This window comes from Triplophysa rosa, linkage group LG22 (assembly GCF_024868665.1).
Source record: "Triplophysa rosa linkage group LG22, Trosa_1v2, whole genome shotgun sequence".
NCBI classification, from domain to species: domain Eukaryota; kingdom Metazoa; phylum Chordata; class Actinopteri; order Cypriniformes; family Nemacheilidae; genus Triplophysa; species Triplophysa rosa.
The window spans coordinates 20,416,812-20,432,376 of NC_079911.1; the positions used below are offsets into that span (position 1 = coordinate 20,416,812).

Below are 15,565 nucleotides of genomic sequence, written 5' to 3' on the forward strand. Positions count from 1 at the left end.
CTTTAATAAAACATTATTGTGAACGAGGCAGCTGCTGTTTGTCTGAATAAAAAGCACAATAACGTTTACATTTTTGTAACCAATATCAAATGGATTACGATCTATGCAGGGTAAAAGAAGTTTTGCCTCTTGTCGCAAGATTATTTTTTGTCACGGAGAATTGTGAAGACTCACGTTTGACATGCATTTAAATCGGTTCGGAAATGTAACGCCTAAAATAACGCATTCTTTTGCTTTTTGCTCTCTTACAAGTCACATTGATTATGCTCCCCGTTAACTTCAATGTGTTTATAGGATAGTCGTGCCCTGCCAAATATGGCGGCGCCAATAACACATTACAGCAACGGGCCAAAACTCTCACTTCCAGGTTGCCGTACAATTGACGCAATTTCCGCAAATACCGGAAGTGTGAGTTGGCTGGAGACGCTATCAAGATGGTGAGTTTTTCTATGCTAATTTGTCATTTAATGTGAATGTGCACAAGAAATGAAGTGTAGTGGTTTTTTATTCGGCATACTGTCTGCCGTAGCAATAAATCTGCTAACGGCGCAGTTAAATATGAACAGATGTCAGAGACGCTAAACGTGCTGATAGCTTAGAGACAATCAGCCGATCTGTCGTGTCAGTAACTGAAGAAAATGTGTTTTTGACCTGTGTCCTCCTGCACATGATGAGACTCGTCAGATTGAAGTCGTTGTGAACTCTAAATCTATCATATTGACTTGTGTTTGAGGTCACGCTGCGATGATTTATAATTGTTTCATGTTATTTTAAAAACGGTAATCTTTTATGAAAGTGTCTCCACTGACTTCCCCCCAAACATCACTAAAGCCATTCATTCTTTAACCACTCCCTTCTATCTGCCGTTAGTCTTGTGTGTAATGTGCACTTTTCAAGTTTATTCACTAAAAGTTTTCCCTCTGTGTTTTTGCAGTCTGCCATATTTAATTTCCAGAGTCTGTTGACGGTTATTTTACTACTCATCTGCACATGCGCGTACATACGAGCTTTAGCTCCCAGTCTGCTGGATAAGAACAAAACCGGGTATGTTTACTGTCATCTGACGTATTTATAAAGCACATATTCCAAACAACACAGAAGATGTTTATTTTCACATGTTCACGTTTCAATTCATTTCCTCAACAGCAAATCTAGATCTTTTGAATTAGAATCATTTCAGCCATTTTATACAAACATCCTAATGCCTTAACATAATTGGTAATGTCTAGCCAATGTTTGCTTTTTATTTGGCCAAAGGATGTTAAGGTCACATTTTTGTGTTTGGGGGAGACGTCTGTGCGATGTTGTCGGACTGAGACAACAAGATGTTCACCACATGTTTGGATCAGAGAATCAGGAAGTGAAGGAGATCATTCACATCCAGCCGTCTGATTTCAACAAATAGATGAGAAATGAGCTGAAGTCGCTGGATATTAAAGAACCTTCTCACCCCTTCAAACCTTTACAACGGAGTCTTGTTTGTTGCTGTAGTAACAGTGGCGTGTTATTCTGTCATGTTTATACATTTGCTGCAACAGCGTTTACTGGAGACCCGTGTTAAAGCTTTGTTTCATTTCGGGAAGCAGACGTAGTTTTCTTCCCGGGGCTGCTGACAGTACATGTTCTAGCTGTTGTTTCTGTTCGCTCCAGATGCCCGTCCGTTCTGTCAAAGGGTCTGTTATGACATTTGAGCCCCTGTGAAGCTCATCACTCATCTCTTTCTACTCCCTGTAATCTGTAAATGCCTTCGAGAGCATCAGACAGAAGACCGTGACCTGCTTCCGTTCATTACTCATCAAATCAAACTCCACTAATAAAGCATTAAAACTTGATACTGTACGTTCCCTTAGACGAGAGAGAGACATTTCCATCAGACTCTTATTATTTACTGGAGTGGGTGATATGACCAACATTTTACTGTTTTAATGTAGTTGTATTTCAAATTCAGTGAAAAATGGCTCGCATAGTAATGCATGAAGCAAAGAGTCAAATTTGTAAATGACGACACATTTCCATCACCAATCCCTGGCCGTTTGAATGTTTTCAGTTGATAGAGAGCCGTTCTGCATTATTTGCATACATGCACTAACCTTAAAATGTGTCTTTCCACTCACAGATTTCTTGGAATATTCTGGAAGTGTGCGAGAATAGGTGAGTAATGTGTAAGTGCTGTGTGTTCATGTGTGATGTTTACTGTTGCGCTGCTCATGATCTTATCCGTTTCCTCTCAGGTGAGCGTAAAAGCCCGTATGTGGCGTGCTGCTGTATCATCATGGCCTTCACCATTTTATTTTCGGAATAGCAGCGAAACCATCCGAGGATTTGAAGAAGATTGAGATGATCCAAGAACAACACCAAGATCCTAGAACAGGGAAGATGATGTGTAATGTGTTGAGACCCTCTGTTGCATCTCAGTACTGATGTATGTGAACATTTCTCCACCTCCTGGACCTGTTTCTGTAAATACAAATAGCTATTGGTCTCCATGGTAACGTTCCAGCAGTCTTTGACACTCATTTTGACTTGAGGAAAGTTTTATGAGCATCAGAGGGACAGAATTTCTTAAGATGGACATTGATGTGTGTGATATCATGCTTGTTAAATCATTCGTTTGAATCTTTGCTCTGTTTTGAATGGAGATGTGGAGTTTGCATTAAAATAAGGATTTATTACAGAAAGATTTTCTTGCCACTGAAATACGGAGTTTTTTTAAAGACTGAATTGACTTGAGGTCTGTATTCTATAAATATATTTTGAATACAGAACAAAATCAACAAAGTACAGTGTTATAAATATTTCCCAAACGTTTGCATGTTTTTGTCCTCACGGGTCGTGCTGTAGACGTTTCTGGCTTGATTATTTTCTCTGTCAGCGTTTGACATCATCAGTGAATGGTGTATTACACGTCAGTCAGTCAGTGATGTGAATCAAATAGCACTTTATCCTTGCCATAATGTTTTATTACAACACACAGCATAAAGAAAACTCATTCTGGCCTTTGTATGTTTTCATTGACATTCTTCGAGAGTGCATACATAGTCAAGAGCGTTCGTTGGGTGAGCGTCACACATTTACACTAAAGTTTCTATGAAATCCCAATAAGTGCATGGAAAATTGTGTACGTTTCACCGCCCGTCATGTGGCTGCAAAACATGTAAACATCCGGATCCAGATCTGTATTTTAAAGTTCCTTTGAGGTTTTCGAATCAACCTTGTTTGGTTTGATTATAATCAAGCATTTCTCCTTTAAATAAACTGCTCATACTGTCAGAAACTCAAACCCAAAACACGAAGTGTGACATTTTAGAAATGACAGTGTAGCAAAGCTCAATAAAACGGGAAGGAAGGAGGCGGGAACCGGCGAACATTCAAACACTTTAATTAAAAATAAATAAACAGCAGTAAAAACAGGCCGGCAGCCCCTCACGGACGACTGCCGGCCACACGAACAAACAAAACTTAGCATGTCCGGGCCCTGTCCTCTCGTCGGCAGTCCTGCCGCTCGTCCTCTTGTGCTCCCGAGCTCCCCCGTGAGGCATGCGGGACCGGTGCGCGTACAGCTGATACTCATGATCACTCACGCCACCGGCCCCGCCTTCCTGCCCCACGGCTCTCGTCCCGCCTACCTCGCTACAGACAGAAATAGCAAAATTATAGAAATATCAACTGACCCAAAACTTGATCTGACACGGATCAGTCACCTTAGCAACCACCCACTCTGTCATAGGAACTGTTGACTGTTGTGTGTTTTGGTCTTTCTTCATTTGTTGTGTAATAATCAGGAGATGTATGTGATTCGTGTTTAAGGAGGTGAAGCGCCGCCGGTGTCGTCCTCACACAGAGCAGGAAAAGCCTTTAACAGGCACTAAACGTTTATGAATTCAGTGAAATGTCTTGAAGGAAAGTCCTGAGGAGATGAACTCTGTGGGGTACGAGACCTTCTCTTCAGAGCTATAGATCAGCACAGCCAAACGGCGCTCGTAAGTTCAACAGACGTCACCACACGTTTAAAGAGAACGCTGGCTCTGGTTAAACAGCGGGGAATCATTCTCACATCCTGACTAGTAGCAAAAAATCTTCTCAACTAATATGAATTTAATGTTTCAGGTTTGCAGAAGGTGAACCGTTTTCATGAAGTGTAATGGATGAAAACAAAAATATGGCTTGAATTGTGATCACGCGCAGTATTCTTATTGGTTCATTTTTAAGTCATTTAACAGACAGCAACACGTAATGTTTTATTCTGGCACAATGCTGAAACTGGACTGAACTGTGCACTAAATGTAGCTTGAGAATTTCAGTCAATATGTTTATTTGACATTTTTGTTTAGGAGATGCATTTAAAAATGCTTCTTTTAACTGAAAATACGACCGTATACTTTGTTTACTTTTGATCTACTTTTCAGACAAACAACGGGATTTAAGCTGTGTATTTAAAGTATATTACTGTGTGTGAAGTTTATTATTGTTACCCTTAAAGTATGCTTGAAAGCAGTTCTACATAAAGTAAACATAACTTGAACATTTGAATCATTGCAAAAAGTCACAATCACACATTTCTGTCTGAAGCTCATGAGAGCTGAATAAATGTACGGTTCACAAACACAGTTCAGAAGAGCTTGAAAGGGCCATTCATGCATGTCAGTTTAAGACAAATGATTATTCAATTATATTTAGGGTTTTCTAATGTTACACGCATGGACTCAGCGGAGGTCCTCACTCAGATCAGATGAAGGAGAAAGACTGCATTCATTATTCCTGCCGCTCGTTTGACTGACTGCTCAACTCATAACAGGACGTAACCTTATATTCTCCTCAAGTGGAATAAATGAGGCCAAATGTTTTATCTGCACATCGACTGCCACAACACATCACACGCTTTACACACTCATGTCAAATATTGACTGGCATGCGTGTTCTCTGTACCACACGCTTCAGAAACCCATCTATACAACAGCAGACCACTACACTTCACACACAGCTTCATGAGAGGACATGAGAGGAAGTTCATTTGATGGACCAGATCAAGTCAACTTTATTGTGAGCATTTCTATTGGTCGACACCATATGGCATTGTTACTCATTTGCATAAATCTTTGTCAACAGTCCGAAACATCTCTGCAACATCTACGAAACATCTCTCCAACATCTACGAAACATCTCTGCAACATCTACGAAACATCTCTTCAACATCTACGAAACATCTCTGCAACATCTACGAAACATCTCTCCAACATCTACGAAACATCTCTTCAACATCTACGAAACATCTCTGCAACATCTACGAAACATCTCTCCAACATCTACGAAACATCTCTCCAACATCTACGAAACATCTCTCCAACATCTACGAAACATCTCTCCAACATCTACGAAACATCTCTCCAACATCTACGAAACATCTCTCCAACATCTACGAAACATCTCTCCAACATCTACGAAACATCTCTCCAACATCTACGAAACATCTCTCCAACATCTACGAAACATCTCTCCAACATCTACGAAACATCTCTCCAACATCTACGAAACATCTCTCCAACATCTACGAAACATCTCTCCAACATCTACGAAACATCTCTCCAACATCTACGAAACATCTCTCCAACATCTACGAAACATCTCTCCAACATCTACGAAACATCTCTCCAACATCTACGAAACATCTCTCCAACATCTACGAAACATCTCTCCAACATCTACGAAACATCTCTCCAACATCTACGAAACATCTCTCCAACATCTACGAAACATCTCTCCAACATCTACGAAACATCTCTCCAACATCTACGAAACATCTCTCCAACATCTACGAAACATCTCTCCAACATCTACGAAACATCTCTCCAACATCTACGAAACATCTCTCCAACATCTACGAAACATCTCTCCAACATCTACGAAACATCTCTCCAACATCTACGAAACATCTCTCCAACATCTACGAAACATCTCTCCAACATCTACGAAACATCTCTCCAACATCTACGAAACATCTCTCCAACATCTACGAAACATCTCTCCAACATCTCACAAATAATGACACTCTCCATTAGAGTTTGAGAAGAGATGTCAATGTGTCAAACTGAGCTCAGATTCGTCTCGTCTGCAATCAAAAATCAATATTATTGAATAGCTCAATATCAACTCAAACATTTCTCATCACATTTACTCAAATCCAGATGATTTCACCTCTACATTAATTTACACCTCCAGACTCTTCATGTGTTTCTGTCTCATTTGATTCTCTTTTTATTTCTCCTGTAAGTTGCTACCTAAATGAAAGACTCCATGAGATCTTGTGAGCCATGAAAGAGAAGCGAGCGAGCGGTTTTGTGACGCATAATACACAGCAAGAGAGCTGAGAGAAACTCAACAATAGATGTTGGTCAGTAAGAGGAGGATTTGTGTTGTGTTAAATTGGAAACAGGAGCATTTAAAGAGAGGCTTCCCATGAATAGATTCTCTGTGTATTGTTATATAACTCAACCCCCTGCAGATGAAATGTTTAAAACTGCATAATAAAGAACACATGAGGAGATCTGAGCTGGAGACGTCAGGCGTGTTTGGCATGAATCTCGGCCCCCCGGGGTCACGTTTGCCCTCTTCACGGGAAGCAGAGAGCTACATCATCAGCTCAAACACACCGTGCCTGCGGGCACACCGCTGGGGAGATCTGCGCTTTCTGACCGAAGACTGCTGGAAAACATTTTCAACAGGCTGTACGTGACCCCCCGGCCTCTTACTGTAACTACACACCATTAACCCCCCTACCCTCTCTCTCTCTCTCTCTCCCTCTTGTATGGATTTATAACACAAACAATCTGAGCATTTATGTAAATGACTGTGAGCACATGAAAACACAATGAACTCTGCAGAAATGAGTGAGCTCCAAGATTATTAAATGATTCTTTACAGAGAAAAGACTTAAGGTTTTGATGTTGCTTTCTCCTGTTTTCTGCATCAGGCTGATGAAACATGTTCGAGTCTTGTTTGAGATCAATCTGATGCTCTGTACTATTTTCTCCATCACAGTCACAAGAGACAAGACATCCACACAGTTTGTGTTTGCAGAAAGTCATTATAAGTTTAAGAAAATTAAAATATCATTGAAGTCATTAGAGATGTTTGCTAATGCGAGCTGCATTATTATTATTATTATGACTCATATTTCATGATTTAAATAAGAGTATTATAAGAAATCAAGTATTAAACCTCAGCAAAGACATGAATGAGATTACAAATCCTGTGTCTGCCCTTACGAAGCGAAATAAGTGACCTTTAAGTTCATTTTATACAGTACGGAGATCAAGTTTATTTTAAGTATAGACGGTTTCATCGAACGCGCGCGCGCCGGGACTGTAGTTATCTCTTGTGTTTGGCTAATGTCTAATGTTATAACGATTTATATTTGATTTAATTAATGTTCATTTTAACGTATATTATCATTTTATTGTATAATAAATGTATTAAATAAACGATTTGTTGAATTTTGTTGTTTGTTCATATTATTAAATAAACGATTTGTTGAATGAGTCCTGTAGTTTGGTCGCATTTAAAGAAACCGTGTGGCACACTGACACCTAGCGGTTGAGTTTGGTATCGCAGTCTAAATTCAAAATAACAGAGAGACGAGTTTAGCCAAGTAACGCTTCTTATCGGTTTCTTTTGCTTGTTATCAGAAATAATCTACAGGTGCTCTATTGTTTGTGAATGTGTACCGGAAGTTAAGGGCAGTACACGAACGCGCGCATGCGCAGTAACCTTTGTTTATGCTGTCACTTTGAAACCATCTATACTTAATGTACTGTAGTAAGTACTACTACTAGAATCCTTAAGTGTATCATTTCAATACTACTTGGGTCTAAACTGGCCCATTTTAAGTTGATAACGTGTACTTTTAAGTCTACTTTAAATGTACTAGAACTAGATCACAACTACATTTTCTGAGAAGTAGGGCCTACATAAATGTGAGTGAAAGTACACTTTCTCATTTAACTTTATTCAAGTGTTCTATTAGCATACTGCTCTTAAAGTTGTGTTTGTAAGGATGGTTGAGGAGAGATGTGTTCTGTTTCTAACAATCACAACATCACAGATCGTTTAAGCAACTGCATAGCAACCTGCCCGGCAACCACATTGATGCTGTGACAGAGAGTTTTCTCAATATATGGAATTCAATTAAAACATTGTGCGTACGCTGATTCATGTCAGACTCTTACAGTCTGTGATTTGAGGAGAGGTAACATCAAGTACAATCTAACTAAAGTCTGATGAATTTTGTGGTTGGTATCCAGGCTGTTGCGATGCGGTTGCTAAGGTGTTGTGAGTGCTCTTCATCATGTTGCTATGCCGTTGCTAAAGATCTAAAAAGATGACAGCAGCGCTTTCAGAGATTTCCACAGGAAAGGTGTAACCGTATCTTCTCTACAGCAGAGTCATGACGCACACATGACCGCACACATATGCCTGTACGAGTCACGCTCATCCCTGAACATCACTTTAAACACAGGAGGGGTTTCTGGGAGCAAACCTTAACTACTGCCATCTTATATTTCACACAAATAAGTGGCACATCCATCGTCCAAATGGAAAGCAGCTGAAAGTGAGAGTCATTCATGCTGCTATAATGTTATTCTGCACATATTTCAACACACGAACTTCAGATTTGAGTCAGCTGTCGGTAGAGAAACATACATGAAATAAATCACAGCAATGAGAGACATCAACGTGTTTCCATTTCTGCAGCGGTGAACTCACAACATCCATCCTCAGTCAAATCTGCCGATGAAATACATCGATGTTCAATAAATAGAACAATCACACATCAGATCGCACACATCTTTAATATCTCAATGATTCTCCTAGACATCACACCAATGAGATTAAAAGGAGAGCAAATGAGAAACTTTTCCTTAAGTCTCAGATATTTCTCTTGAGAAAAAGAGTCATGAGAGTTTGAGAAGAGATGTCAACAGTGTGTCAAACTGAGCTCAGATTTGTCTCGTCTGCAATCAAAAGTCAATATTACTGAAGACGAGTGTTGAAGACATTTATAAAAGTGCACTGGAAGAAAACCCTCATGTTAACTGGACTGGACGTGAGGGGTGAGTTTCAACAGAACCTGCACACGAGACACAGCGTGAGGCCATTACTGAAGAATAAACCTCAAACTCTCTCCACATTCAGAAACAATGGCGGTCTCAGGTCATGTGATAGTGTCGCTCATCTTCTGTTGTGGATGTCACGTCCATCAGCACGTCTGAAGCTGAGAGTCTAATGACAAACACATGTGCAGAGAGCCGGACGAGAGACTCGCGAGGAAACTGAACCGTTGACTGGGTGACCTGCATCTTCTGTCACGTCAAACACGTTTCTTCTTCTCCTGTGAGTTGTGTTTTTTGGGGATCATTGGGGTTTTGCTAAAGAGCTTTAAATGAGGGGTGAAATGTGACGTCCCGTGAGAAGAGACCAAACTGACTCCATTCAAAATGTTTCTCTGAATGTGAGATCTGCAGAAATGAGGCTGTAAAATCCTACGACAGCGAGTTGAAGGTCACACACTGGACTGATGTTTGTTTATGGTGTGAGGACATCTACTGGTCCTGAAACACTCACATCTTCACTTCTTCACAGCAGAACACTGTTCAACCGATGTCATCTATATACTGTATCTATGAACTCCACCGGTCCCTAAAGCACACACAGAAGCCTTCGGGTCATACAACACGCCCCGGCCTCTTCATGAATATAGAAGGCAAGCTGTTATCAGATGCTGTAGAAATACAACTGGACGCTTTCACGTGACAAATGACAAACACACAACTAATTTGATTTTTAAGGTTAATAACAGAAATTTGTACACAGAGCTAAGAGGAATAATTCTGTGTTTTTCTTTTCTGCGAGTTAAATCAATAGAGAGACTGTTCAAATGAGTCACACACACACACACACAAACACACACACACACACACACACACACACACACACACACACACACACACACACGCACACGCATGCCTGGTTTACTATCTCCGTGGGGACAGTCCATAGGCGTAATGTTTTTTATACTGTACAAACTGTATATTCTATCCCCTATCCCTAACCCTATCCCTAAACCTAAAGATCATAGAGCACTTTTTGCATTTTTAGATTTTAAAAAATATTGTTCTGTACAATTTATTAGCTTTTTTGCCCATGAGGACCTCAATTTTGGTCCCCGCAGTGACACGAGTCCCCATGAGTTGGTGTGCATTCAGGTTTAGGTCCCCACCGGGATATACAAACATGAACAGAGAAACGCGCGGACACACACACTCGCTCCCAAGCGTGCACACACACACACGCACACACACACACACACACAGACTATTGTGCTATTCCAGAGTTTAGGTGCTACATATGAGAAAGCTCCGCCCCCTTTGGTGGTTTAGTTATTCTAGGTGTTATCAAAAGTCTGGAGTTTTGAGATCTTAGAGAGCGTGATGGGTTGTGGTGTGGTAGAAGCTCTGTTATGTAGGTAGGGGCTAAACCGTTTAAGGCTTTATAAGTAATTAAAAGAACTTTAAAGTCAATACCATACTTAATGGGTAACCAGTGAAGGGTTGATAACATTGGGGTTATGTGATGGTATTTTCTGGACCTGGTCAGAACTCTGGCAGCTGCATTCTGAACTAACTGTAGTTTGTTTAGTGATGTTGCAGGACAACCACTAAGCAGTGCATTACAGTAGTCAAGTCTTGAGGTCACAAATGCATGAATAAGCTTCTCTGCGTCAGCCACACATAAAATATTTCGAAATTTGGCAACATTTCTAAGGTGGAAGAAGGCTGTTTTTGTGACATTTGAGATGTGATTTTTAAATGACAGGATGCTGTCTAATATAACGCCGAGGTCTTTAACTGTATTTGTTGGAGTAACAGTGCAGCCTTCAATTTGCAGGTTATAATCCGAAATATTCTGCTCACGTGTCTTTGGTCCGATAAGTAATATTTCTGTTTTATTAGAATTTAAAAGAAGGAAATTACAAGTCATCCAATGCTTTATATCGTCGATGCACTCTGCCAATTTGGATAGTTGGAAGGAATCATCTGGTCTTGATGAGATATATAGCTGAGTATCATCTGCATAACAGTGGAAGCTAATTCCATGTTTTCTAATAATGTTTCCAAGGGGCAGCATGTATATGGAGAATAGCAAGGGTCCTAAAACCGATCCCTGAGGTAATCCATAATTTACTTGCATTAGATTTGATGATTCCCCATTTAAATGGCCAAATTGATGTCTGTCTGATAAGTAAGATCTGAACCATTGTAGTGCCTGTCCCTGAATACCGGTATAATTGTGTAAGCGATCTAGAAGTATTTTATGGTCTACAGTATCGAACGCAGCACTAAGGTTGAGCAGGACTAGGAGTGAGATGTTACCTTTATCAGATGCTATAAGCAGGTCGTTTGTAATTTTAACGAGCGCAGTTTCAGTACTATGATGTGGTCTAAAGCCTGACTGGAATTTTTCGTGTATGTCATTATTTTGTAAGAAAGAGCACAACTGAGTGGACACTACTTTTTCTAGTATTTTACACACCCACCCACACACTCACGCTCACTCCCAAGTGCGCACACACACCTGTGTGACCTCATCCATCCAGCACACACACGACCTTGAGAGCAGCTGCTTTAAGATGCCACATCATCTACTACAGTTTTCTGTTCAGACACTTGTACATCAACATCATCACACTTCATCTCAAACTGAAACGCATGCTTGTTTAATGTGGTGCTTGTGTTGAGTTTATGTTTGTTTTTCTATATTAATGTTTGTTTATTAAAGGTTGGCATCATTGAAATTCATGATGTTTTTAATCTCTCGCACACACATGTTGATTTCATATAATGGTTTGATGTAAGTGTGGATTGATCCGAGCTGTTAATGTGTCTAGACTGATGCTGTAGGCATTGAGGAAAGTGTACAGCCTCTATAAAACTCAATGAAGGTTTTATTTCATCATAAATAAACTCTACAGAGACTAGAAAAACACAAGCCAACAGTTTTTTGGAAGCAACAATCAACACAAACACACAAATGCTCTCTGGCTGCAAAGCAACAAACACCTTTTTCTCTCGGACTAGAACTGAACAACTGACCCTCTTCTCATGTGTGTGAGATCTGAGAACGTCTGCTTATAAAAACAGATTGTGTTTGGCAGTGAAATCCCAGACAAGGAATGATGATAAAATCAAACTAAACATTCTCAGAAGATGAATGAATGAGTACAATCCTGAAGTTTGCATTACTGTAAATCAGGTTTTACAGTAATATTGGACATGTTCACAGATTCTTTTTTTTCTCATACCTGATGATATCTTTGCCCTCGTGGTGTTGTTGTGTATGTTTAAATGTTGTTTACACATAATACATCACTCCTGTCAACATTTACTCGTTTGAACAAATCAAGCCACATCTGACATGTGATTAGAAAGCAATGATGCAAGATATTCTCTCAGAACTAACAAGCAGCAGCTCTAAAAATGATGTTAGTCAGATTATATTCACTTCATACAGGTGTACATCATCACATTATAAACACGTTCAACTAATGTTTCACATGCAACAGTCATCTGACAGAACATCTAGTGTTTAACAAAGATTTCTATTAATAAAGGTCTCTTAGTTTGGTTACCTCAGGCGCAAAAAAGATCCAGTTGGTAGAGCATTGTGCTATCTGTGTGAAGGTTATGGGTTTGATGCCCAGGAAAAAAACACACGCACGCACATGTCTGGATTATTATCTCCGTGGGGACAGTCCATAGGCGTAATGTTTTTTATACTGTACAAACCGTATACTGTATTCTATCCCCTATCCCTAACCCAACCCCTAACCCTAAAGATCATAGAACACTTTTTGCATTTTAAAAAATATTGTTCTGTACAATTTATTAGCTTTTGTGCCCATGAGGACCTCAATTTTGGTCCCCACAGTGACACGAGTCCCCATGTGTTGGTGTGTATTCAGGTTTAGGTCCCCACCGGGATATACAAACATGAACACACACACACACACACGCACGAGCACACACTGATAAAACAGATGCTTTTATTCAAATTGTGTTGATATTCTGTCAGTGTCAGGAGCTGTACTGAAATGTGGTCAATATCGCCCCCTTGTGTTCCAGCACACACATTACACACACACACATGTCTGGTTTATTATCTCTGTGGGGACAGTCCATAGGCGTAATGAGTTGTATACTGTACTGTACAAACTGTATATTCTATCCCCTATCCCTAACCCTATCCCTAAACCTAAAGATCATAGAACACTTTTTGCATTTTTAGATTTAAAAAAAATATTGTTCTGTACAATTTATAAGCTTTTATGCCCATGAGGACCTCAATTTTGGTCCCCACAGTGACACGAGTCCCCATGTGTTGGTGTGTATTCAGGTTTAGGTCCCCACCGGGATATACAAACATGAACACACACACACACACACACACGCACACACGCACACACATGTACACACACGTTGGGTTTCCATGTTTTATGAGGACATTCCATAGACACAATGGTGTTTATACTGTACAAACTGTATCTCATATTCCCTCCCCCTAACCCTAACAATCACACACAACTGTCTGCTCTTTTACATTTACACAAAAGTTCATTCTGTATGATTTATAAGCTTGTTTCCTCATGGGGACCAAACAATGTCCCCACAAGGACAAGGGTTTTGGATATTGCCATCTTTGTGGGGACATTTTGTCCCCATACCGTAGGGTTTACCCTTCACCCCCCCCCCACACACACACAAACATCACCTCCAGCCAAGAGTGTCAAATAAATGAGCATTTGTTTCTGAGAACATTCTCATTTCCCTTTCTCAAATCTAACAATGATCATCATCATATTGAGATCTGTCGAAAACACGTTCACTACATTACATTTGACAAGATCAATTACAACCTCTCCACATCCATCAGACACACGTGAAATAACACACAAACGCTCTGTTCATCCCTACACACAATGAAAGTGTGACATTTTCATCTGTTCCTCACACAGAATGATCACACACACAGTTGAAGTAGTTTTTATGGTGTTTTCGTGTCATTCTTGTGTTTTCTTGGTCACTGACACAGAATTTTCCATTTTAGGTGAACTATTTCTTTAAGAACGACCATTTGTGATGCAGAGAGCCCTACCGCGATCTCTCTCTCTCTCTCTCTCTCCATCATTTCTGTCTGTCCATTAGAGCGAGACGCTCCAGGGAATAAAGCTGACCTCCTTACCAACACTGATCCAGTCTCCAGAGAGACACTCGCCCCATTTACACACGCTGACTCAGGACTTTCAACACATTCTCTCAAAACTTCTGATCAGACAGATGCTCAAACGGTCACATTATTTTAGGATGTGTCCTGACACAACACACTCCCCAACCCACAATACAGCGAGATTTCAGAAGATTTCAGAAACATGACATCTGTCAAATCGGCCAGACATGAGCGGCGAGAGAATCACACACCTACACAGACTTCAACATTCTCTCTCAGTTTAATATCACGTGCACGCACACACACAAGGCTTCTACTGTGTGCTTTAACACACTACACATGTAAAGAGCAGCGGAGAAACACATTATTTGGTAAACATTTCTTGAAGACATTCATGGTTACATGTCTGTGTTTGATGTGTTCTGTGAGAGAGGATGATGGATCTTCAGTCTGGAGCCGACACGGCCGTGCTGTAACTGAGAGGAACGTCCAGACCGACCACGGGTCCAACAACACTCAGCCACGTCACAATATAATTCAGCCTCCTGAACACAGACAACATCCTCATAATGACAGAGGAGAATGAATGAATGAATGAATGAACTAAACACACCATATAATAATGAACAATGTATTTCAGATACACTGGGAACAATAGACGTGTTCATGAAGGTTTAAAAGCAGAACAACCAAAGTATAGATCAAGTTGTCTACAACAGTGGTCTTTTCAGACCGAGCACCTCCTTTAATAAAATGAGCTGTTCCTAGAACCACCTAATGAGCGCCATAGAAACATCACATGAATAAGCACTCACATTAATACACCTCTTTACACCTCGTCCTCCGATTCGAATGTATTATTAGTAATAAAAACACTTCTTATTTACCAGCTGAGCTATTTGAAACTAAAGAATATGTTTTTCCATGTTTGTCAAGTTAGTCAGCAGTAACGGTGAACACAAAACACTTGTGAACAGGGCTCTGGAAATGACTCTTATGGGGGATTTATTGACTTTGTGGGGACTTGCAGAAACACTACAAACTGATATTGAAGACAAACAATGTGGAAAGAATATTTAACACAGAAGATCAATAAATATACAGACACCTAACGTCAAGAGAACAGCTGTATGTACAAACAGAGACTCGCGCTTTACTGCAGCGGCTCTTGTCAAAGCGACGCGCGCGCTTCATTGATTTAACCTCGAGTAGACGCAGACGCGTGTTGAATTAGAGCTTCACAGCAATAACAACAACAGCGCTTCTAGTGCAGACATACACAAGAAAC

The 15,565-nt window shown here is 40.2% G+C and overlaps 1 protein-coding gene across 1 annotated transcript; it reads left to right on the plus strand.

Annotated features, from left to right (window-relative positions):
* Positions 1–373: 373 nt before the first annotated feature.
* tmem167a (transmembrane protein 167A) lies at positions 374–5,378 on the plus strand. The gene is made up of 4 exons (XM_057321471.1): positions 374–437; positions 935–1,044; positions 2,117–2,151; positions 2,232–5,378. The coding sequence occupies exons 1-4, from the start codon at positions 435–437 to the stop codon at positions 2,300–2,302; spliced, it is 219 nt and encodes a 72-aa protein (XP_057177454.1). The 5' UTR covers positions 374–434; the 3' UTR covers positions 2,303–5,378.
* Positions 5,379–15,565: the final 10,187 nt, after the last annotated feature.

Bases quoted from the DNA above. Each gene is read 5' to 3' on its own strand.
- tmem167a (XM_057321471.1), top strand. The intron at 1,045-2,116 runs GTATGTTTACTG...TTCCACTCACAG, and splicing joins CTGGATAAGAACAAAACCGG to ATTTCTTGGAATATTCTGGA. The intron at 2,152-2,231 runs GTGAGTAATGTG...GTTTCCTCTCAG, and splicing joins CTGGAAGTGTGCGAGAATAG to GTGAGCGTAAAAGCCCGTAT.